This window comes from Triplophysa dalaica, chromosome 6 (genome assembly GCF_015846415.1).
Source record: "Triplophysa dalaica isolate WHDGS20190420 chromosome 6, ASM1584641v1, whole genome shotgun sequence".
NCBI lineage: Eukaryota > Metazoa > Chordata > Actinopteri > Cypriniformes > Nemacheilidae > Triplophysa > Triplophysa dalaica.
The window spans coordinates 22,665,258-22,688,387 of NC_079547.1; the positions used below are offsets into that span (position 1 = coordinate 22,665,258).

Below are 23,130 nucleotides of genomic sequence, written 5' to 3' on the forward strand. Positions count from 1 at the left end.
CAAATTGTATCTTAACTCATTAAAGCTTAAAAAATGAGTAGTTCTTACAGCCACAAAAGCTAAATCTACAAAGGCTGAGGATTACAGGAATTAACAGGTGGTTTTAAGAGGGAATTGGTCACAGATTCAGCTAGTCTAACTAAGCCACTGAAGGTGATCTGATGCCGTTCTTAATTATAAATAGCAAGGCTCAACAACTGCAAGCAATTGGCTTCTGTTGTATCAAAGCAGACTAGATGCTTGTGTGTTCAAACAAGTTTGGTGGACACATAAAGTGGACACACGACTCTAAATTCAAATAATACGCAAAAGGAGTTTGCAAAGGTAGCACTCCGCTAATCCAACACTAATGCTAATCCCCGCAGTGTGAAACAGGCACTCACACCTCTCCTCCCATTCCTGCAGGACAAGACACATCTCCTGTTGCCTGAAGTAAAGAGACATCTAACAGTGCGACTAAAACACCTGAGAAAAGCTTGCGAAAAGATACAAAATCCATCCTCAGGAAAAAAGCCAGTTTTGACAGTTAGCGCTAAAAGAACAGACTTTGTCGCGGAACTTTTGAAAGATGGATTTGGAGATGAAAGGTGAATGCCAAGATGGGGCATTTTTGTATCTGAGCAAACATGTTTTCCACAGAACCAATCACAACAAGGATTTAAGAGGTATTCGCCCTTCTGATCTTCACTATTGTCAATAAGCCTGGAAGAGGGCGTTGAAATGGCAACCGAGATTTACCGTTTCATTATGTCACAGGTCAGGTAAGGATAGCGCTGTAAAAACCTGTGCGAAGCTTTTGAGCTGTCGGCAAACTGCTCTTCCAAATCCCCCTTTAGTTCTAGCTCCCTGTGAAAAGTCTCTTCATCAATTAATAAAGGCCAATAAGACACACACGGACAACCACATCCGTAGCTAAACAGATAATGGATTAACCGGTTATCCCATCTGAGCTGTGCTACTGTGGTTCAGACACCTTCACAGTTCGTCAACATCCGGCCAAGTAAAGTCGTCGTAAAATAACGACAATGACAAATCAACTTCAATCTCACACTGAGTTGGTCATAAACGTTAGCATTGGCTAGGAAGACTATGCATTAGATACACAAACATAAGGACAATAGGCGAGATTTAAAAAAAACGACTCAAAGATAAAAACGTCAAACGTCTTTGTTTGAAGAATAAGAACCTTGGAAAGGTCTGCATTCAGACCATCCAAGTTTTCGGATACCATTTTGACTCGATTTAAATTAAACCTTTCATGCTTTCTGGAAAATGGCTACGTGACACGAATTTTCAAAGCAATAATAGATTCACTGCTTAATTGCCAAATACCAATAATGAGGTAAAAGTGTTAAATAATCGCTACATTTACGTCAATGCGTTTTTTAAACATTTTTACATTCAACTACGCATTCCCTGAGATTCGAACCCATGACCTTGTAAGCGCCAGCAGAGCTACCAAAACACTGACATCCAACATTTCGTTAATCTCAAAAGTGAACATGTTTACTTTGGCAGCCCTTACGAACAGACAATCTCCCACATTCAAAAGAGTCTGATAACTAACAAAACACTAGATATTGCCTTTGTAAAGGTTGAACCCCCCATCAGACGCAGTTCAAATCAGTGTGGCTGTCGCTCCACATGAGTCTGCCAATGCCCGTCCTCAAGGGAAGAACCTCGCTATGGGCTTGCTCACTATTCATCCGCCTTGCTACCCCCTGGCGGTACTGGGCATGCTTAACCCAGAACAAGCAAACAGAACATTATCTCGGATCCACGGATCATGGCCTAGCGCAAAAGCCCTGGGAGCAGCGGGGAGGATACGGAAGCGTGTGGCCAGGAGGCAGTGTATGGAGCGGCAATGAGCAGTCAGTCACTTGTGACTGTGGTTCCCAAGTACCATATGCTAATGCTTTATGGCCTATCTCTGCTTGATACTGTCTGTCCTTAATGTATAGACACGTATGCAGAGTGCCACTGAGGTTAATAACCTAAGACTATGATAATACTATGATTACATTAAAAGTTAAATGCTGCTTATTGAACACATTACTTAATGGAGCTTGCTAGTGCATCAATATTCATTATTAGTAATTTTACTTATGCGTATAAATCATCCTGCACCGCTCAGGTAGGAATGAAATTAAATTAAATTAGAAGTAGCCTACACCTGGCAGCTAATAATGTGTGGAAAACTCATATATTTACATTAAGAGAGATATTCGAGCCGCGTCTCAAAGGCTGGCACTAACGTTAGCTTTCTTCACTTGTAAACATGTACCGTTCTACAACATGTTAGCAACTGCATAGCAACGCCCTGCCAACACCAACAACGTCTTTCACAAGTCAATTCTTAATTGTAATGAAACCAGTTTTTGCAATTTTGTGAAAACTATTGTTAATTAATGCGGTAAAGATACCGCCATGAATGATCCAATGCAATCTCTAATCACTCTGACACAGAACTCCCACTTAAAATAGAAGTAAATCAAAGTTTGATATTAATTTTAATCGGGTTGAAGCAAGAAACATTATTGCAATGTTATTTTGTTTGTATATATATTCGAGTATTTTTATATATATATTATAATTATAATAATATACTTATATTATTGAGTGTGATTATTCTCTCTTTCTCTTATTAAACAATACACATTATAAAGGCTATAATGTAAATTATGTGAATTACATTGACATTTATTCATTTCATCTAAAGTGACTTAAAAGGGAGAAAAAATACATTACTTCCAGTCATTAAAATAATAGAAAAAATAATCAGTTACAGGAGTTAATTCATTACTATTGTATATCAGGACTAGACATCAATGTGGGTACGTCTGCATGGGTGTGTGTGTGTGTTAATCTATTATTAATAAAATCACATTTTCTTTTTACTCTTATTCTTCAGTTGTAGGTGTTGCAGAATATACTGCAGTCTATTTTTAGGGAATTGCGCATTCACCAAATCTAAACATATTTACAAATACACACTCATGCAAGATATAAATTATAGCAGTGTATCACTTTCAACCGAATGGAATGCATTCTCACCGATGCCCATTTTTATCAAAATAAAGTATTTTACCACCATAATATCAACCACTTTTGCACTCTAGATGAAATGGCATGCAAATGTGACAACACTTGCATAACTCATGCATACTAATTCGCAAAGTTAAATCTTTGTGTATGCACAGATGACAAAATATCTGCACACACAAAGTTTTAGAGTTGTTCAAAGTTTTCAAGCAGCTCTCCTGGGTATGAATTTACTGCAATGAAAATGCTGCTTTACTAGACCAATATGATTCAGCATCAACAATGAGGAAATATGCCTGTTTATTTGATAGCGTCTTTGTAAATTCAGATCAATAATGCAGACTGTTTCATTAGTTTTCCTATTCTCTTTATGGCAATCTAAAAATGTTTTTTCTCAATCCTAGCTTGTTTATAAGCTAAGCATGAAAGATATTGCTCTTCGATACTGTATATGAACAATGCAATTATTATGACTGCTTCAAACAGATTCCAAATCATGACCTTAGAGAAGCAAATGATGTAATTTGTATACATATGCTGCACCGAAAACCAAACAGAGATATAGAGGGAATTAATCAAATAATAACCTGAGACCCAGCATTGCACATTGGGAGAAAAATAAGGGATATTTTAAGATACGTATAAATGGTTATGTGTTCAATGGGTCCATTGTTGTTTGGTCACCAACGCTCTCTTTAACATATCTTGTAGAAGAAAGAAAAACTCTTACAGGTTTTGAATGACATGAGTAATGAGTATGAGGAACATCTGACATACAGGCTGAAAATACTAAAAACAAGAAATGAAGCATGTGAGCAATATTGACCTGGACATCATTCAGTCATCATAAATAGGAGACGGAGACCTCTAGTGGTGGGGTGTTATAACTAGTCACCCCTCCACACAAGATGATCTATATTTATTACCTTTGCAATAATGGCAAATCTTTTTAACACAACCTGACATCCAGGCAAGCCCTCTTGACAACAATATGACAAACCTGGTTATAATTTTCTCAATTTAAGAACAGTTTTGCTGAATCAGCTATTGTCGGGTAAACTGGGGCATATAAAACCAGAGAGAGTTTATAGAAGCCTATGGCTGAGTTATTGCTTTTATTATCAGATATCAGAATCGAGTGATTGAAGTCTTAAAAAGTTGAAGTTATGCCCTTTAATTAGAGCCAACTTCCACTGCTCCTGTGCAGTACATCTGGATAAAGCACATTTTCCAAACTCATTGACATAACAATAAAGGTTCAATTATTTTTGAATTAAAACCGAGGCACATATTCAGCATAACCCAGATTATAGCCTACTTACTCATTTTTACGCCTCGTGCTCAACCCCCGGTCAACACAAATCATATACTCACTGCCTGTTTTTTTCTTTCAGACTTCATATTGTCTATGATCCCGCATGAGGACCAAATGAGCGATTGGATTAGACCTGGGAAATGTTACAGACAGACAGATTCATCCAAACGAAGTTTGCCATTGGTTCATAGATAGAGGCTAATCGATACCTTACACTGTTTAATCTCTCAGAAGCAGATGAGGGAAAAATGAAAGCGAGAGAATCAATCTATAAAGCGTCTTAGGTCTAATGAACTGTCCTTCGGCTCCTATCAATCTCTTCTTTAGTGTCAGATATGGAGTTCACGGGGTGCATTCATTTGAAGCCACTGGGATGCAATTGTGATTAATGTTTTCTTGTTTAACTAAATAAGGCACATGGCGTCTAGACGTCAAGGATCAAGAATCGAAAACATCAGATGACCAGTCTGCTGTAAATATGAAATAGTACATTCTAAAAACAAATGTTGGGTTGTTTCGTGGTTGGGTAAAATGTGCACAAACCCAACCATTGCTTTAAATGAACCTAGGAAATGTCATATTACTCATATTTCTTAAATCTCTGTGTACCTACGGTATGTGTTTGTGTATTTACATATGCATAAACATACATGCCACATAAACATTTATTTCGGAATCGATCCATCAGGTTTTGACAGCATTAGTTAATAAAATTAGTTGGACAACCATGCTGTTGCAGGTTACCTAAAATTAAGTGTGGCCTTCTGGTTTTTATGGTGTTACAATCTTGCAGCTCAATTGCTGGAAAAATTGTGTAATCAACATGTTGTGTGTTTGTTTCCCAGTAAACAAACATAGCCTACAGAACAATCTATATCTTGAATGCATTGAGGTCACTTCGGATAAAAACATCAGCCAAATGCGCAAATATAACATGCTTTCAACATAAATATGATTCTTATACATTTGGCAAAGAAAGTGGGGTTCAGAATCGATAAACAGAAAACGATAGGGAATATCTAACCATCTCAGTACTTTGCAAATGTAAATGTAGCCTATCCAACACAGGTAACCTGTGACAGTTTTAACTTGCGGAGATAGTGGAATTGTCAAGATTGTTCTAAATACAGGATGGCCTTTCGGATGGCAAAGCCTTACCTTGAGATGACAGGGCTTGTCACAACCCTGTGCCAACACGGGGAATAGAAAAAAAACAAAATTAAGGTAACGTACAAGAATAGCACTCATTATAATGGGACGCCCCACCACATGTCACCGCCTCTGTCTGTTGGAGAACTGGACATGTCGGTGACGAGGGGGTCTTGCATATTTTCAAACTTGTTTACAGTTATTGTTGGTGCGCCTCTCAGGTCTTGCAAAGTTTCAGTGACGGTTGACTCAGTGCACAGCGGTTATATTTGGGCTGTTGAGTGTCACAAAGAAACAGCGTGAATATCATCCCAACGCGTAGAGTCGCAAAGCCACATAAAGCTGACAGATAAGCATAGCCTGTATGCTGCCTTTTACTGACGATCTGCAGAGAAAACAGTCGACATCTCAACCGTCCGTCAAGCCTGCCCGGGTTATACGTAGAGTTCAGTGCAAGGAAAGACTGACGCATGAATAATATACAGAGATGCACAGAAGGTGGACAGACAGGAAAGGCCATAACGGTGCTTTATTGTACAAAATGTGATTTTTATTGCCTGTTAAATTCTTTAACAATAAATGTGCAGACACCTATAAACAATTTATGGGTTGATTTACCCATAAAGTGTACAGAATAGCTTTGTGGTGCTATTAAAACATTGTTTGTATATTAACACCAGCGTGACAGGTTGGCCCAAATATGAAAGTTCAGTATTTGTTAATCCATCAGATAATAATATACGATAATTCTACATCACTGATTTATCTTCATTCATGTTCATTTCAGCATTTACTTATACATTTACTGTATAAAATAAAATATAAATGTTAACATTGGTCTATGCACAATGAACTAACATGACTGACATCAACACGAACAAAGATTAATCCATGCTGAAAAACTGTATTGCTTGTTGTTTATAGGATCTAATGCATTAAACAAACACAACACTATTAAAAAGTGTTACAGTCAAAAGTATACCACGACTGCACCCACATAGTAGGAAAAATTACTTTATCATTTTTTTTCCTTCTGTGGGAGTCAATGGGGGGCAGAATCTCTCTGGTTATAAGCATTCTTCCAAATATCTTTCTCTGTGTTCATCAGAACAAAGAAATGTATACAGATTTGGAACAACTCGAAGCTGAGTAAATGATAACAGAATTTTCATTTTTGGGTGAAGTGTCCTTTTAACTGGACTGAACATGCAAGTCCAAACTAACCCAGATCTTTTCATATTGACTGTAGCACCAGGTAAAAGCCATTCTTCAAGTCTGGGGCTGACATTTCACCCAGAAGGGAAGTGTTAAATGTAATCCCACTCAGCAAGACCCCAAGAACAACCGCCGGACAGAAAATCATGCCCATTATACTTGACATTTCCCATCCACTATACGCCTCTCATTGCAAACTCATACATGTGAGAATACTTATGAGCCTCTTATTCATCTATTCGGAAATATTGAATCATTCATTTGTGATGTTACAGGAAAAAGAGATGAAATAAACAAATAAACGGTGTAGTCATCTATACCATTCAGAGATGTGAGAATGTATTATAATACTGTATTTAAACCATTATATGAAGCTTGTTTGACAAACAATTTGATTAAAAAATAAATGTAATCGGTTTAAGAGTGAAATTGGTTCACTCTTTTATTTACCTGTACAAAAAAAGAACGGAGTGCAAGTATTAAAAAAGAAAAGCCAATATGCCATCACATGCTGTTTCAAAACAAGAACGCCGAACAAAGACAGAGTGGTTCTACCTTATAAATGCACTCTCTACCTGTGACAAGAAAAAGCAGGGTGGAATAAAAGAGAGAGAGATGATAAAAAAAACATTTCAGGAGAAAAATTATTAGAGCTCTAGCATAAGCTTAAACCACTAAGAAAATGCCTTTGATTTTTTTATTTTCTAAATAATTATGATGATGAAAGGCTAATGTTTTTAGTTCAAGTAAAGCAATGATAACAGACAGTATGCTACTTCACGTTTGGAGTGCAAAACAGCGTCTAGGCTTAAGAGAACATAGAGCTAAATCAAGTAAGAAACAACCCTTCTATTTACAGAGATCCACGTGACCAAGCATAAATTAAGGGCGTTGGAATTGAATAAAGCGGAGTTTCAAATGTACACTGTTTAATGAGAAATATAAAAACAAAGTCACACAGTAAGTTTATTAATGAAGATTTTATGTTGACGCCAAGGACAGGTTTGCAATGAAAAATGCGTATTTCTTCGTCATAAAACTAACAAAGCATCGCTTTTGCAATTGAATGTATGGATATTTATGTGGTTCATGATTGTACATACAAATTTTTCTTTATTACCCTATACTATTTGTGATAGTAGTAAAAAAGGAACCCTTCTGCCATCTACTGGTCAAAATATGCAACATTCCATTACACATTTAAGAGTAACATAGGCACTGGTTAAATGCACTGTAACATTATACTGTTGACACAGTCAAAACTAAAATTGTTACATTTTAAAACTTTTAAATATGGTTAAGACTTGTCATTCTGTGCCTGATCTCCGGCCATCTTGTCTTTCAGATACTTGATTTTGAGTGCATAATACTCTTCCTGTAACTGCAACACTTTTTCCTGTCTGCGTAGCACAGACATCTGTAAATCTGTCTTTTCTGTCGATTGCGTGGGTTGGGGCGAAAGCGGCATTGTGATATTTGATTGGTCATCGTTTGTACATTTCAAAGATGCAACGTCTACGATAACAGGAATTTCGGACGGAAGGAATTTCTCCTCCTCTTCCTCTTCCTCTTGCGAGATCGCACTTTCGTTTTCGGTTTGCATTCTGCGAGAAGACAAATTAAAATAGTAAATTATAAGAATATTGACGTTTTTGTATCATCGTAACTGTAAATAAATACAGCAGGATCATATGAGTTTGACAAGACTTACCCCGGTGAGTCATATGGTGCCGTGTAGCTAGTGTTTGGAAAAGAAGAGGACCCCTGGTTGTAATGAGCATGTTTGTGATAAGGCCCAGATGTGGGCCTGGACGGGTGGTGTATAAATTCCTTTAAGAGGTTCCCTTGGAACTCCATCATTTCCTTCCACATAGCCATCAGACTTGTCCTTTCTTCCTTCTGCTCCTCCCTGGTTTCTCTACGCAACCGTTCCTCATACTCTCTCTCGTCCTGGATGTGGAAAGCTTCTTCATCTCCTACAGATTCAGCAATGTGGTCTTTTTTTGCCTTTTTCCTTGGAGGCTCAGTAACTAAAAGTACAACCCATGACAGCCAGTTATACACATCATTGCACAGCTTATGTTTCAATGACAAATAAACCGGACCAAATATCGGCGTAACTTCCTCAATCATTCTTCATGGAAATTCTATGCTGTATTTACTGAAATTGGTCTGAAATTCAACCACTCATCTTCAATAATAAGATAAAAGAAAACAATATTCTAAGGTTGTCATTACAGGTACAAGTATGAACCACAACGTTTTCTCATAACAACAACATGTCTATATGTAATGCAGGGCTTTATTCCAGTGGGATTATGGTATTTGGTTCACATCCATCAATTTAACACATTTTTAGCAGAGACTAGGGTTGGAAAGGGAAGAGGAATTTCCCATAAATTATTGGAAACTTTCCAGGGGAAGTTCAGATTGGAAATTTTGGAAACAGTCCTTGCTGGGAATTTAACGGAAATTTACAGGAACTAACTGGACATTTGTGGGAATTTATACAAACCGTTTCAAATCAAAACCAATATAAAAAAATCCTATCATAATCAAACATGCATGCAAACTAATACACACTTAGATATAAACATTTTGACATGATACATTTGTGAGCAGAACTAGAACTCGAATCAGATTTGAATGTCTAAATCTGAATCATTTTCACTTTGAATGGAAGCAGAAGAACTCTTGCCTGGTGGTGTTGCTTGTTTTAAGCTCTGGGGAAACTCTGGGCACTTGGATATATGCTTCTGCATCTTTGTGGCATTTTTAACATAGCTATTTCCACAGTATTTGCAAATGTACGCAGCCTTTCCTTCTACACTGGCTGAGATGAAATGCATCCACACATCAGACAACGGACGTGGCATTGTTCTGTAGAATAACATAAGAGAAAAACACTAATGCAGTGAAATGCATGGATAGACACTACCGTTTGAAAGTTTTAAAAAACTCACTTAATCTTTATTTTTATATGCTTTAGAATAATAGTAAACTCCTCTGAACAACTACGATATAACACAACAATAGAGACAGAAATAGGCTATAAATATTCTAGATTATACGATATGATAATCTCTTAAATGGTTAGTGGAATGGTGTGAGCCATCTTCATTTTAGTGGCTATGAACATTTTAAAATGTATTATTTGAGAATAAAACTTTAATTCTATAGATCAAATATATTTACCATATTAATATATTAATAACTTACTTGACTGGATGTAGTCCCTGGGCTCAAATACAGAAGTGTCCAGACACTGTTCTAAATCATTCTGGAAATGATCTGTTTATGTGGCGTCGGAATACTCCGTGTGTGTAGGGGGTGTGGCCTCAATAACTAAATTGCAGGAAGTGCGTTTTACAAGGGAAAGCACAGGGTAACATTACAGGAACATAAATTACATTTGTTTGTTTTTCACTACGCGTAAATTCCCTGCTCTGGTCTTGACTGCAATTTTGCAACTTTCAAGTTTATTCCCCAATATCTTATATATTCCCGTGGAAAGTTTCCAACTTTGAAAATTCCCTGAATGTTGCTGAAGCCCGAGCAGGAACTCACCTTTCGGCGTGATATCCGTCTCCTCATCATCACTGATCGATACCTCAATGTCAGTGGATCGGTTTTCTTCGATTGACGTGCTTTGGGGTTCTTCGAGCTTCACGTTTTTAGACTTTGGCACCGAGGTGTTTGCGGGGCGCCTGGTCCCCCAGATGGACTTGCAGAGATCGTAAAAACTCCAATAAACTTTACCGAGGCCGCTGTTTTTGTGATGCTCGTGAATCTTCCGAAATTTATTTCTGAGCGTCTTTAGTTTGTTGGTGACCTGTCGATGGCTTCTGTTTATCCCCTGCGCGCGGAGGAGCCTCGTGATTTCGCCGTAAATGAGAGAATCGCGTACGGTTCCGCTAATCTGCCGATTTAACTCTTCGTTCCCTCGGATGCGGAGCAGCGCTCTCGTCTCGGATTCCGTCCAGTTTCTTTCTACGTACCGTTCTTCGCTCATTTTGCAACGCAGAGGGTTTGTTTACACACGAGACAACAGATTGCGTCTCCCGCGGAAAACAGGCCTTCAGTAGTCGCATCAGTTCAAAGTCCCTCTGAGGAAAGTCATCGCATCATGCAGGCTTTTTAGTCATACAAGACCAAGTCCAATCTACTTGTATTGGGGAAGATTGGGAAGTTTAAAATCACGTGCTTGGGGTCACTATTAAACAATATATGACATCAATACTATATAACACCTTACAAAAACTGTACCAAAATGTTGTTTTTAATCTTAAATTGCGTTAAAAATCCATTTTACAGGACGCACGAGCGACTGCGCATGCGCGAGGGTTTACCCAACAATAAATACTCCATTCACAGTAATAGCACGTCTTCTTGATAATATCCGTAGTCTTTGATATAAAAGAAAAACATTATTTTCAATTTCATGAAATCAGATGCTTCACCTGATGATGAAAAAAAAGGGACCATCAGTGTTCAATTTAATTTATATTTCACGATGGGATTGTTGCAAAGTAGCTTTTTTAGAAATTAACATTTTCACACAAAAATATGATATGGAAACAAATATGAAAAATTGTTAACCTAAATAATACAATAATAATGATATTAAAAATAATATAATAGACCGGGTCAGATACCTGAAGATAGCTCAACGTAATATATAAAGCGGCACCACGCCAGAATGACATATTTATAAAGACTACGATTAAAGCCCCCCCCCCCCAAAAAAACTATTAAAATGACCTAAAAAAAGCGTTTTATTATTTACTCAAATTAGTGCCTACTTACTAACCAGTTTATTGCCATCTTGTATGCTTCATTACGTGCTTACACAAGAAAATGGCAACACCCCAAAAGATCTTTAAATTAATCAAATCAGCCCACTTTCATTTGTATCATCTTGTAAACCCGTGCTCGATTTAAAATCCTCAATCTTTCTATTACCAGTTAAGTCAAGTTGTATATCTTAAATAAAACTAAGAAATATTTTAAAAAATAGCATACACAGGAAGTACTGTACACATTTTTAAAGCGTTTCCTGTAATTGTAGTCCAATACAGAGCATTACCTCGTTGGAATCTGTGCGCAGGAAAGGACACTGAAATTCATATCCCAGAGTGCATCGCGACGACAGCTTCTTCCTTGCGACAAAAATGGCTGCTCCTTTAACATTCCTGCTAATAGTGGCTGTTACAATAAGAGCCGTTTTATTCCGATCCAGTTTGGCAGAATTAATTTCGGAGAGGGTCGAGGTTGTGTCGCCTTTGAATGCGTGGAAACGAGGTTCGTTCGTGCATTTTGTCTGCATGGATTTGTTGTGTGGTGTTGGTTTGCATTGCAGCTTCAATGCTTGCTGAGCTGTCAAATAAAGACACGCTTTTAAAGAGATTGACAGCGCGTGATTCTTTCATAGTTTATTTATTATTTGATGGCTGTTAATGATATTACGGTCAAATTTTTAACTGATCAAAAATATTCAACTGCAACTCAGGCTTTTTTGGGCAGATATTGACTTTAGCAAGCCTTAAAGGGATAGTTCTCCCATAAATGAAATAAAAATTCCGTCATCATTTACTTCCCTCTTGTCATTTCAAACCTGCATGACTTTCTTTCTTCTGCAGTACATAAAATAATATATTTTGAAGAATGTTGATAACAGAGCAGCGGTGGCAGCCATTGACTTCTATTGTATGGACACAAAACCAATGCAAGCGAATGGCTGCCATCGCTGTTCGGTCAACAACAGTTTTCAAAATATCGTCTTTGGTGTTTTGCGGAAGAAAGAAACTTGAAACAGGTTTGAAATGACAAGAAGGTGAGTAATTGATGACAGAATTTCATTTTTGGGTGAACTATAACTTTAACACCCCAATCTTAACCTATAAATCTCTCATATTACTTAAAACAACTATAATAATAGGCAGAATGTATGCACAATAATGTGGTTGGTTTGTGTATCTGTTAAACAGTTGTGGAGGGTCTTGCCCTGTTGGATTTGGGGGTCTCGCCTTACTCGGGAGATGTGTTTCATGAAGTAAGTTCACCCATTTGGTGTTCCTATATATATATATGGGTCAATGACGTGACATGTATTTTTTGTGTCCAAATTCATTATTTTCCTAAAAAGAATTTGAATAAATACATGTCATATATCAAATGGATCTACAATATGTCCTTTATAAGAAACCCTTTTCATTTTATTGAAATTCAATAGATTTTTTGAGTTTTGGTGTTTGAAAGACCAAAAATGTCAGGTGGTGCGACCGTCCGAACATACAAACAGAGAACAAACCTTAGAAATAAATGTTAATTTTCTCAATAAAATTCTTAATAAAATATTTTGGCATGATTTTATGTTAAATTTCTTATATATGAGGGGAAAAATACTCAGTGCTAAATACATTAAATGTATATTATTTTAAATTAATATATGGTCGCACCACCTGACATTTTCTTATTTGTCATTGACCCATATACAAATAATGATCCATTCTTCTCAATTGTGCTTTAATGTTAACATTTGAATATTTATATTTCTTTCTTTCAGACGCCCCTTATGATATATTTTTTTCATTTTATGGTCGACTATGCAGAGATTGTTTTCATAGTAAGTACTTTGTTGACATCTCAGTGGTGAACGGTGTGCTACTTCAATGTCTCATGGTTTGGGTTGATGCCAACAGCATGTCTGAGGAAATATGTAGAGATTTTTAATGTTCTTTTATTGTTATCACCAGATAGCAGATTGTATTACAGCAGTGGCTCTCTATCTAGCAATCCAGACTTATAACAAGAATGTGGTACGTTTTTTTTGACAACTATTTTGTTAATACCACTGTTTAGGTTTAAGCAATGCATAAGTCACAAGTTATTGTTAATGTTATACTCTATAGTTTAGAAAACAGAAGTATGCCTTGGAATCGGATCGGTATCCACTCGATAGTCTGGAGCTTCTCCGCTCTCCCAAGGAGATGTTCTACATTCCTCTCAAGGTTGCCATGTTGTAAGTGTATTTTTTTATTCAAACACAGTGTTTCTAATAACGTTTCAACTAAGACCTTAATTATGGTGTTTGGTGTATTGTTTTTCTTGCAGTTATTTGTTAAACCCCTTCACTATTCTGTCTTGTGTGGCAAAGTCGACATGTGGACTGAACAATGCCATTATAGCACTCTTCATCCTCTGTACACTAAAAGGTAAGCGCTCCTGGAGTGTGTTTGACCTTCACATTACTCTAGTGATTAAAGTAAAAAGTACATACTTTTGCGTCACCAAAAACGGAGCATCTACATTTCTTTAACATGTGTTCATTTAGCAGATCCTTTTATCCAAAGCGAAATGAGAGACCGATTATCGTTTTGTCAACAAATCTGAGATCAGACATATTTAGGGTCAGCAGTCTTGAGTCATTATGAAGATTTTTTATGAAGATGTTAAAAAGTCCCATTCAGGCCAAACACAATAATTATAAACATCAAAGTTAATTGTAATCCAAAAAGTGTAGCATTTCCAATGTAAAACTGTGGCGTGGTAGCTTAAATGAACACAAAAATATCATCTGGCGTGGACTCTAATGGTTATTCTTGGTGTGAAAAGACCTTCAGGGCTGTTATGATTAAGTATATTTTTGCAGATGTTTATGACATTATCTAAAGCTTACGGCATTATACATGCTCACCAGCCTTTTATTTCTTTAGGTAGTGCCTTGTTGAGCGGGATATTTTTAGCGTTGGCCACGACTCAGTCTATCTATCCACTGACTTTGTTCGCTCCTGCTCTACTGTTTCTCCTTCAGGTGAGTCTAGAATATTAAACAACTTTACAACATCAGTCAAAATAAACGTTTAGTTGTGCAGTAGGGCTGTCACAATATCAGATTTTTGCCATAGAAATATTGTGGTCAAATTAATTCACAATGTTAGCCGGATATCTATGCAATCTTGAACATATTTTTTATGTCAAATTAAGTTTTGATTGAGTTTATTGTGCTTTTCCCCGCTCAATGAATGACACTTAAAAGAGAGAGTATCAGTATTGTATAGTCCCATTGTTTTAAATCTATACCTAGTCTTAATATTTCTGATTCAAGCAATATATTTCCTTCCATGCTTTGATGTAAAAGTACTAGAATATGATGCAGGCCAGACTTGAACCTGCATCTTTTGGGGAGTTTTATGACCTCATTGTGTCTTGTATCTCTCTTTCTGTCTTTCAGAGGTTGTATATCCCTGTGAATCTGTGGAGGAGCAGCTTCTGGTTCTTTACTTCTCAGTATGTCTTCATTTATGTGGGCAGCGTGGTGGTTATCACTGGACTCTCGTTCTTTCTCCTTGGCTCCTGGGATTTCATCCCTTCTGTTTATGGATTCATGTGAGTTTGCACTCATCGCACTCATTACAAGCATTTCCTGTTTTGTTAGACATTTTATTGCTAACTAAGCTCTATACAATTTTATTAAAGATTTTAAGAGATAACAGTTAAATTGTTTTTGTTTTGGTGTGCAATGGTCATATATCTTATCATCACACAATTTTTTAGATGATTATGTTTGAGTTGTGCATTTTAATGCTTTTGATTGTGTGTTTTTCGCAGTTTGTCTGTTCCAGATCTCACCCCAAACATCGGACTCTTCTGGTATTTCTTCGCCGAGATGTTCGAGCACTTTCGTCTCTTCTTCATCTGCGTCTTCCAGATCAATGTCTTTTTTTACACCATCCCTCTCTCCATCAAACTCAAGTAGGTCCCTGATGCCGCTGATCATGTGCAGAGATGAACATAGCGTGGCAAAAGTATTTATTTCTGATAACAAGCAAAATAAATAACAAGTAAATTACATTAGCTAGCAAGTTAAAAGTATGTCCAGCCAGTATTATTTTGGGTTACCAGAAGTAGAACCGTTACTTGGCTAATCTTAAATGTGACAACGTTACACGACTCATTTAGCAAATTGTTAATTTAATAAATTAATATACAAAAAAAATGAAAATTCACATAAATAATATATATCTTACTAGCCACTAGCCGATAAACAAACACCGACCTGATCGAAAATTAAAACCGCATGAAGTGGAAATCGTCTTCCAGAAGGTATTTTAGTATAATTGATATTTATAGCACCCACATATTCACAATAGAAAAAAAAGGCATTATTTGGCATGTTTTAATTCATTTTTAATCCAAACAAAGATTGTCATGTTCACTTAATGGATTTCTCTCCAGCTTACAATGATGAAATATCACAAATATTATTGAATGCACATTTTTGCATGTCATAACAGCAGTTGTGTTTTATTATGGTTCACATGAGAACTTTTCTGTAAAGGAATTTGAATATGTTTGACTACACAGGGAGCATCCAGTGTTCCTCATCTTTATGCAGATTGCCATTATCTCCATCTTTAAGTCGTACCCCACAGTGGGAGACGTCGCTCTCTACCTGGCGTTTCTACCAGCCTGGAGTCATCTCTACAGATGTAAGAATCCCTTTTATCTGCTTTAAAGGACCTCATGGGTTTTACGAGCACATTTTGTCTGGTGTTGACTGACTATTCGCTTCACATTTGCATAGCACATTTGCTTTGCAAACAAAGTTTTGTGTTTGATAAATGACCAATTTTGACAGATGTTACACTCTGGCATGTTTATAATGCAACCATTTACAGTTCCTGATTTTCTCCTTAAAGTATATTACCTGTGTAACATTTCTTAATTTTTCCCCTCAAGTTTTGAGAAACATTTTTCTGGTGTCATGCGTGCTGCTGGTGTGCTCTGCGTTGTTTCCGGTACTTTGGCATCTCTGGATCTATGCCGGCAGTGCCAACTCCAACTTCTACTACGCCATCACCTTGCTCTTCAATGTTGGACAGGTACAGCTTGAATAAAACATTGGAACTTGTACAGGCAGAGCATCCGTTTGGTTATCCGGTCTTTCTGGAGTTTCAAGGCCCAAAAGACCTGTTGTTGGTGTTTAAATACATTTATTTAATTATCCTACCAATACTCATTTTTAAACGCAAACATGGTGGTACTTGTTTTTAACACTATAACTCACTAACTGTTAATTTTAATAGGGTTTGGCTAAGATCATGTTTTACTGCTACCTGGCTGACCAATAGCGAGTGGAAAATCGAGGTTTCATTATTCATTAACTTGTATTAGTTTCAGCCAAACAGGCACGTATTAAGTTCTCCAGTGAAAGAGCTCTTTATCTCAGTGACACGTGCACCTGATTCACAATCTGAGATCACGTTCCTTCTGTGAAGATTGTCAAAAATATGTTGAGAACATGAGAAGTATCTCACCCGTGACCGTTCCTCCAATTGTTAACTACATGCACAAAGAAATAGTTTCTTCTGATTAATTTCTGAGTCTGGAGACAGCAAGTAATTAACATTTGAATTTAGTCTTGAATATAAAATCTACATTACATTTTTTTGTATCTCCGCTCCTCAACAGATCCTACTGGTGTCGGACTACTTCTACGCATACCTGCGTCGAGAACATCACCTGACTCACGGTCTGTACCTAAAGAAGAAGGATGGAACTGAAGCCACGCTGGTGTTAAAATGACCCTCAATCATCGGACTGAGAGACCTCACCAGCTGCCTCATGCTCCCATATCCACCGTTTCTCTTTTATTCTTTTTTATTTATGGTTTACATTTTATTTATCATTATGCTCTAACTTCTGTCTGCTCCCGCTTTCATGTTATTCGCCACATGGACATCTGTGAGTTTTACCTCATGTTTGGATGTGGGACCAAAGCTGTTTCGTATGACTTTGACAAAAGTGACTGAGAGACAATTTTTCTTCTATGAACGAAGGAATTATAATGATAGGTGGGTAGAAGGGTGTAGTTTTTTTTATACGGTGCTTTTGTTGTTTGCAGTCCTGGTCAGCAGAGGGCGTAACATGACAACGCTAACTCGCCCAAACTGACTGACCCTTCGGGGAGGTTTATCAGACCGTCCAACATGGAGAGTTTATAAACTATGAATACGATTTTTTTCAAATAAGTCAAATAGCTCCAGGTCTTTTTGTACTTTTTTTTTGCTTGTTTTTATTTTTTGGTTGAAATGAGGACTTAGAATGCACTTCTATTTTATTTATTCCAATCGTGCCACTCTTTGACTTGTGTTCACTGTTTTAACATTTGTCTGAGATTAGAAACTACTCGCCTAAACCACACCTGCAGTGAAATCTGACGCTCCCGGCAAGCTTTTGACCCAGAATGCCACGTGACGAGACATGTGATCCAAACTATTACACAGCTACTTGATAGTCCCTCTTCTTTGTATTCCTTGAATGAGGAATTTTACATTGTCTGTATCGCTTTCAGAATTTTCCTTTTCTCAGATATTCTGCCCTTTGACCAGGTAGTAGAATGTAAACATAAGTTTATAAGGTCGTCTGATCCAAAGTCTAGAATGTGAAAGTTATCACTTAAGTCATAAAGGATGCAGACAGCCAAGGGTTTACGAACAAATAATATCTTGTCGGTGCATTTAAATGCAATACGTTGTGTTAACAATAACAGAAAGAAAATGAACATTTTTATGTAAAAGAACAAAGTTTTCGTCAGTATTGTACTGTATAGTGACCTACAGGACTAATATTATATATTGACTGCAGAGTCTGACCTTGATAACGTCATTATTCTTAACATTATTATTTATCCAAGAATAAAGTAATTAATGTTGGCTTGGTGAGAGGTACTTTGCTCATGCCTTTGCTTTTATTGACACATAACTAAAGGGACAAAGTGGTAAAAAAAACTTACCTTAGTAGAATGTGTATGCAACCTTTTTGTCGGTACTAAACTGGACATGTTTTGTATGGAATGGAGAATGTTATAAAGTGGATAGCATGATTAAGGGCTTATCCTGCTCACATAAGAAATGGTGCAGGGATTTTTTATTTGGAAAACTTCTCTCTGTTTTTGAATGACTTCACTACACTACACTTTTACAAAAACGTGCACACTGTAGTATTATTCATTACTTATTTTTCGTCCTGGCCCTCTCCCCTATTTGAGCCAAGACTGAGTTTGGCTCGTTGTCATTACACTGATTTTGAATGATTTGTAAATTCTATGATGAAAATGCCAATAAAGAATATTTCTCATTTGTCTCGTTTTCAGTTTAACCACAACCTGATTACTGTTTGCCACATGTTGTCAAGCCTCCAGGAAACTTCTCGACCCGTTTTGCTCGGTCATTCGGGTGTGATCCAAGAAGTCTTATGATTTGTTTATTTCAAGACAAAAGTCCTTTATTTTCAGCCTTTTACTGTGATGGGTTTTCATGAGAGAAACCAGAAGTGTAATCTGTTCTGTCAGCAGGGATTGTATGTCAGAGTTCAAGTGAATAGCATTGCCAATATCAGATCATCAGAGAAAAGAATACAAGGATTCAATGTAGTCAAGTCTCTGTGGATCTTTGCTAAATTATTTGTCAGTTGTGAAATATAGCTGTCATTGACTAACATTCTTACTTATAAGCTGTATATGTATAGATGACAGATTTGCTTTCATGAGTAGGGTGTAGCACTATTATGAGTAAACAGTAGAAGAAAGTGCTTCTGCTTCCAGGAAACTGAATGAAATAAAAGCCCTTTAGATTCAGTTTCAATTGCATAAATGTATTATGTATAATTAGTCTTTAATGGGGTGTTCTTTTTTAAGTAATGCTAAAAAAATACAACATTAAGATATCCATCAACCATAGTTAAGATTCTCCCACACACTAAACATTGTACAGAATTTTACTTTTTTTTTAAATTTCCACATCATTTTGAAATATGGTCAAAATGTCAAATCCCAGTGAAAAGACGGCACATTTACATGAAAAAAGTATAATTTTACGTGAAGAAAAATTTTTTTACATCTTTTTCAGGCACTGCAGCTGAACATATTATAGAAACTAACACTCGGAAAATAACTCTAAAGATATTTAGAAAAATGTTAGCACCTGACGTTTCTGGGACATTATTGACTATCATAATAGAAAAAACTGAAATGGTAGTCAAAGGTGCCCTAAAAGCCAGACTTCATTGTAAAAGTCACAATGACAATGCACATACAGTTGAAACCACATTATTAAATACGTGTTTTGGTCTGTATATGTGGGTGTGTACTTTCACCTCATTAAATGGTGATTTATTTTACAATAGGGTTGTTAGGAAGATATCATGATTAAAGACATTTACATTTTAATTGTTATCTTTAACGATTTGTCTATAAATGTGACAACTTGACAGTTCTAGTAAATCAAAATTAAATATTTCGATGATAGATTTGTTCACTTAAATGTGTAATTGTATGTGAAAAAAAAGTTATTCTACAATCTTTTTCTACCACCGCAGCTGCCAGATTTTTTTTTTTTTTTTACAGTTTCTTACATATTATGTAAAATACTGCTCCACCCAAAAATGATCTGTCATTAATTATCCCCAACCTTGCTACATTTCTTGTTATGTTGAACACAAAGAAAGGCAGTTCCTAACATTTTCCCAAATATGTGTCTTTGCGTTCATCAGAACATATACATTTGTACAGGTTTTAAACGACTTGAGGGTAGGTAAATGAAAACAAAATTTTCATTTGTGGGTGGAGTATATCTCTAAAAAGAGTATGTGACTTTATATAATATGTGATGTAAGCATTATAACAAAATATGTGAATACATTTATAATACCTGTATATGGTGCTTTACGCATTACATTCATGCAAAACCTAAAATTCAATGCTTAATTTTATAAAGTACGCAATATAGGGTCCCTGCATCTGGTCCCTTATATTTAGTAGCCTATATTTTTAAATCTCAGATATTGAAAGTATTGTCTGTAGTAGGATCTTTGGATAAAAGTATCCGCCAAATGAATAAATGTAAAATAGCGAGATTGTTTTTTATTAACATTAAATTTAAGCCAGACTTCCTTGTAAAAGTCATAATGACAATGCACATACAGTAGAAACCAGAATATTCAAATACGTTTTTTGTCTGTACGTGGGCGTGTCCTTTCACCTTATTCAATTGATGTAGTTATTTTACTAAAGGGTTATTAGGAAGATATCATGAAATTTATTTATAGATAATTTACATTTAAATGTTTATCTTAAACGATTTGTCTATATATTTGACTACTTGAGAGTTCTAGTAAATCATAAGTGAATATTTCAGCGATAAGTTTTGTTTCATTTGTCTTACTTGACTTGAGTAATTGGTTTTACATTGTTAACAACAGTCTTGCCAACTAAATCCAAATTTACAGCACAATTCATTTACATGTCACACTGACACCACAGCAAGTTCTGTGTGCACTGTCTGGATAAAGTTACATAAGCATTTACATAACTTCTCTGCAACCATGACAACTGTTGAATCAGACGTAACATTTACATTTCCTTAAGCAGACGCCTATCCGACCCGACTATGGGAGCATTAAACACTAAACAAATGAGGTGGCATTAAACATCGAACCATTCTTTTTCTCCTGAGCTGGTCAGGCAACATATTGTTTTGACACAGACTCGGTTTCCTTTGTGAGTCCCGTTGACTCTTGGATAGACTAAAGGGAAATGCTTTTAGAAGCCCATTGAAAAGAGCCACTCATCAAATGGAAACTTGTTGAGTCATATGCTGGCTAGCCAGCCAATGTAGGAGGTTCCTGTGGTCCAGGGTTAAAAGGAAAACTTTTGGTCTACGACAAAATGTTTGATAGAAACCACTTGTTACAAATAAGAAAATGTACCCACACCAATAGATAAAACTTGATGTGGGATTACTTTTAAACTTCAGGGGATTGTTTGAACCAAGTAAAATGCAACCAGGTTCACTTTATATAATTACAAAAGATAAGTTGAATTATCCAGATCTGTGTTAAAACATGACATGCATTAGCCAGGTTTTCAGTCTGGACTCGTTGCAGAAAGTCTGTGCCAGTCTGCATCTGAATCTTTCAAAAGTGTATAATGTCTTGTTTTAAAAATATCTGTTCAGATTTTAAAAGTCTTGTAGCGTATTCCACCCATTAAATAGTTAAATAATCCCATTAACCCATTGTGTAAAAATTGACAGTGAGATTGTGAGGACAGGTTTAATCTTCTAATCTGGAACTTTGCAATAGAGTTCTGAATGTTTAAGTCCTTCCCAACATTTTTTTCAACCATCAATAGACATTCTCATAGATGTTATGATTATGATTTTTTTTGGACAACGGTACCATTTACAACTGTTGATTTTTAAACATTTCCATTGTAATTTCACTGTACCGCCAGTGTTCCTTGTAAATATCACATCAAATGAATACAGTAATCCTCCAAGGGATGTCAAAATACCATGGTATTACCATCTGATGCAACAATTTCAGATAAAGGCCAAAGGATAAAGTATAAACGTCTGGGTGGACAAAATCTATGAGGCGGGAAGGACTGGAACGTTCAGAACGTTCTTGGACAGTACCGGTGATTTTTTACAAGTAGTTTACTTTTTTTGTAAATCTCCTTGATTTGAAAACCAACATGAGTTATTGTACAAGTTTCTTTACAATCAACGTGTCTTTGCAATGGTAATAGTTTTTTAATAGCCAATTTGCTAATGCGGCGCAATCAGATAGATCGTCTTCAATGAGTGGAAAATTACAGCACTTGCATAACTTGGCTACACATCAATCATAGTTCTAAGTGTCATGGCTTTTAGTCAATGATTGGTTGGCCTAGGATGGGTAGTGAAGAATTATAAAACCCATTGCCATATAATCTCATTAAACACATTTACACGTTGAACAGGTTTAATCTTGTTATAACTGTCCAATAACGTTATAGTCCTTCCCACGTCAAACATTTTATCCACCCAGACGTTATGTTTAAGTCATTATTTTTGGACAATGGTACTATTTTACAACCATTGATTACATGCAATTTTCCCATTGTGATCTCAATGTACCTCAGTCCTTGTAAGTATCACAACAAATATTGTTATATTCTGGTGACATCAAAATACCATGGCATAACTATCTGAAACCACTATATCAGATAAAGGCCACAATAGAGCTTGTCAAATGACGTCACTGCGCGGAGCAACCTCTTCGGAGGTTGTTTACTAGCCATTGTTTTATTTTACTACGGCTCTCACCTTGCTTTTGCATACAGTGGCGTGAAGAGAATTAGAAGCGGTGAAAAAAACGAATAAATGAAGCACAACGGAACAAATTTTAACTAAACTCACTGGCGGAAACGAGCCGCCACCACCTACAAATATGGCCGCGACAGCCACCATTTATCATGGCGTGACGTCAGCGCTGCATTTTTTTTTCGTAAAACGCCTTCATATAATAATTTGACACGTTATATTTCACCTATTGTGAGAAAGTCTTATTTCATAACAAAAGAA

At 36.4% G+C, this 23,130-nt stretch overlaps 2 protein-coding genes across 2 annotated transcripts; one reads left to right on the forward strand and one right to left on the reverse strand.

The window, feature by feature from the left end:
• Positions 1 to 7,625: 7,625 nt before the first annotated feature.
• On the reverse strand, positions 7,626 to 11,100 carry si:dkey-6e2.2 (uncharacterized). The gene is made up of 3 exons (XM_056751076.1): positions 10,289 to 11,100; positions 8,433 to 8,751; positions 7,626 to 8,325 (listed from the first exon to the last, which is right to left on the reverse strand). The coding sequence occupies exons 1-3, from the start codon at positions 10,731 to 10,733 to the stop codon at positions 8,019 to 8,021; spliced, it is 1,071 nt and encodes a 356-aa protein (XP_056607054.1). The 5' UTR covers positions 10,734 to 11,100; the 3' UTR covers positions 7,626 to 8,018.
• A 596-nt stretch (positions 11,101 to 11,696) lies between these two features.
• pigu (phosphatidylinositol glycan anchor biosynthesis, class U) lies at positions 11,697 to 18,862 on the forward strand. Its single transcript, XM_056751075.1, has 12 exons — positions 11,697 to 12,022; positions 12,709 to 12,773; positions 13,287 to 13,346; positions 13,477 to 13,539; positions 13,633 to 13,742; positions 13,835 to 13,935; positions 14,437 to 14,534; positions 14,955 to 15,109; positions 15,332 to 15,475; positions 16,088 to 16,212; positions 16,463 to 16,605; positions 17,195 to 18,862. The coding sequence occupies exons 1-12, from the start codon at positions 11,893 to 11,895 to the stop codon at positions 17,306 to 17,308; spliced, it is 1,308 nt and encodes a 435-aa protein (XP_056607053.1). The 5' UTR covers positions 11,697 to 11,892; the 3' UTR covers positions 17,309 to 18,862.
• The last annotated feature ends 4,268 nt before the right edge of the window (positions 18,863 to 23,130 follow it).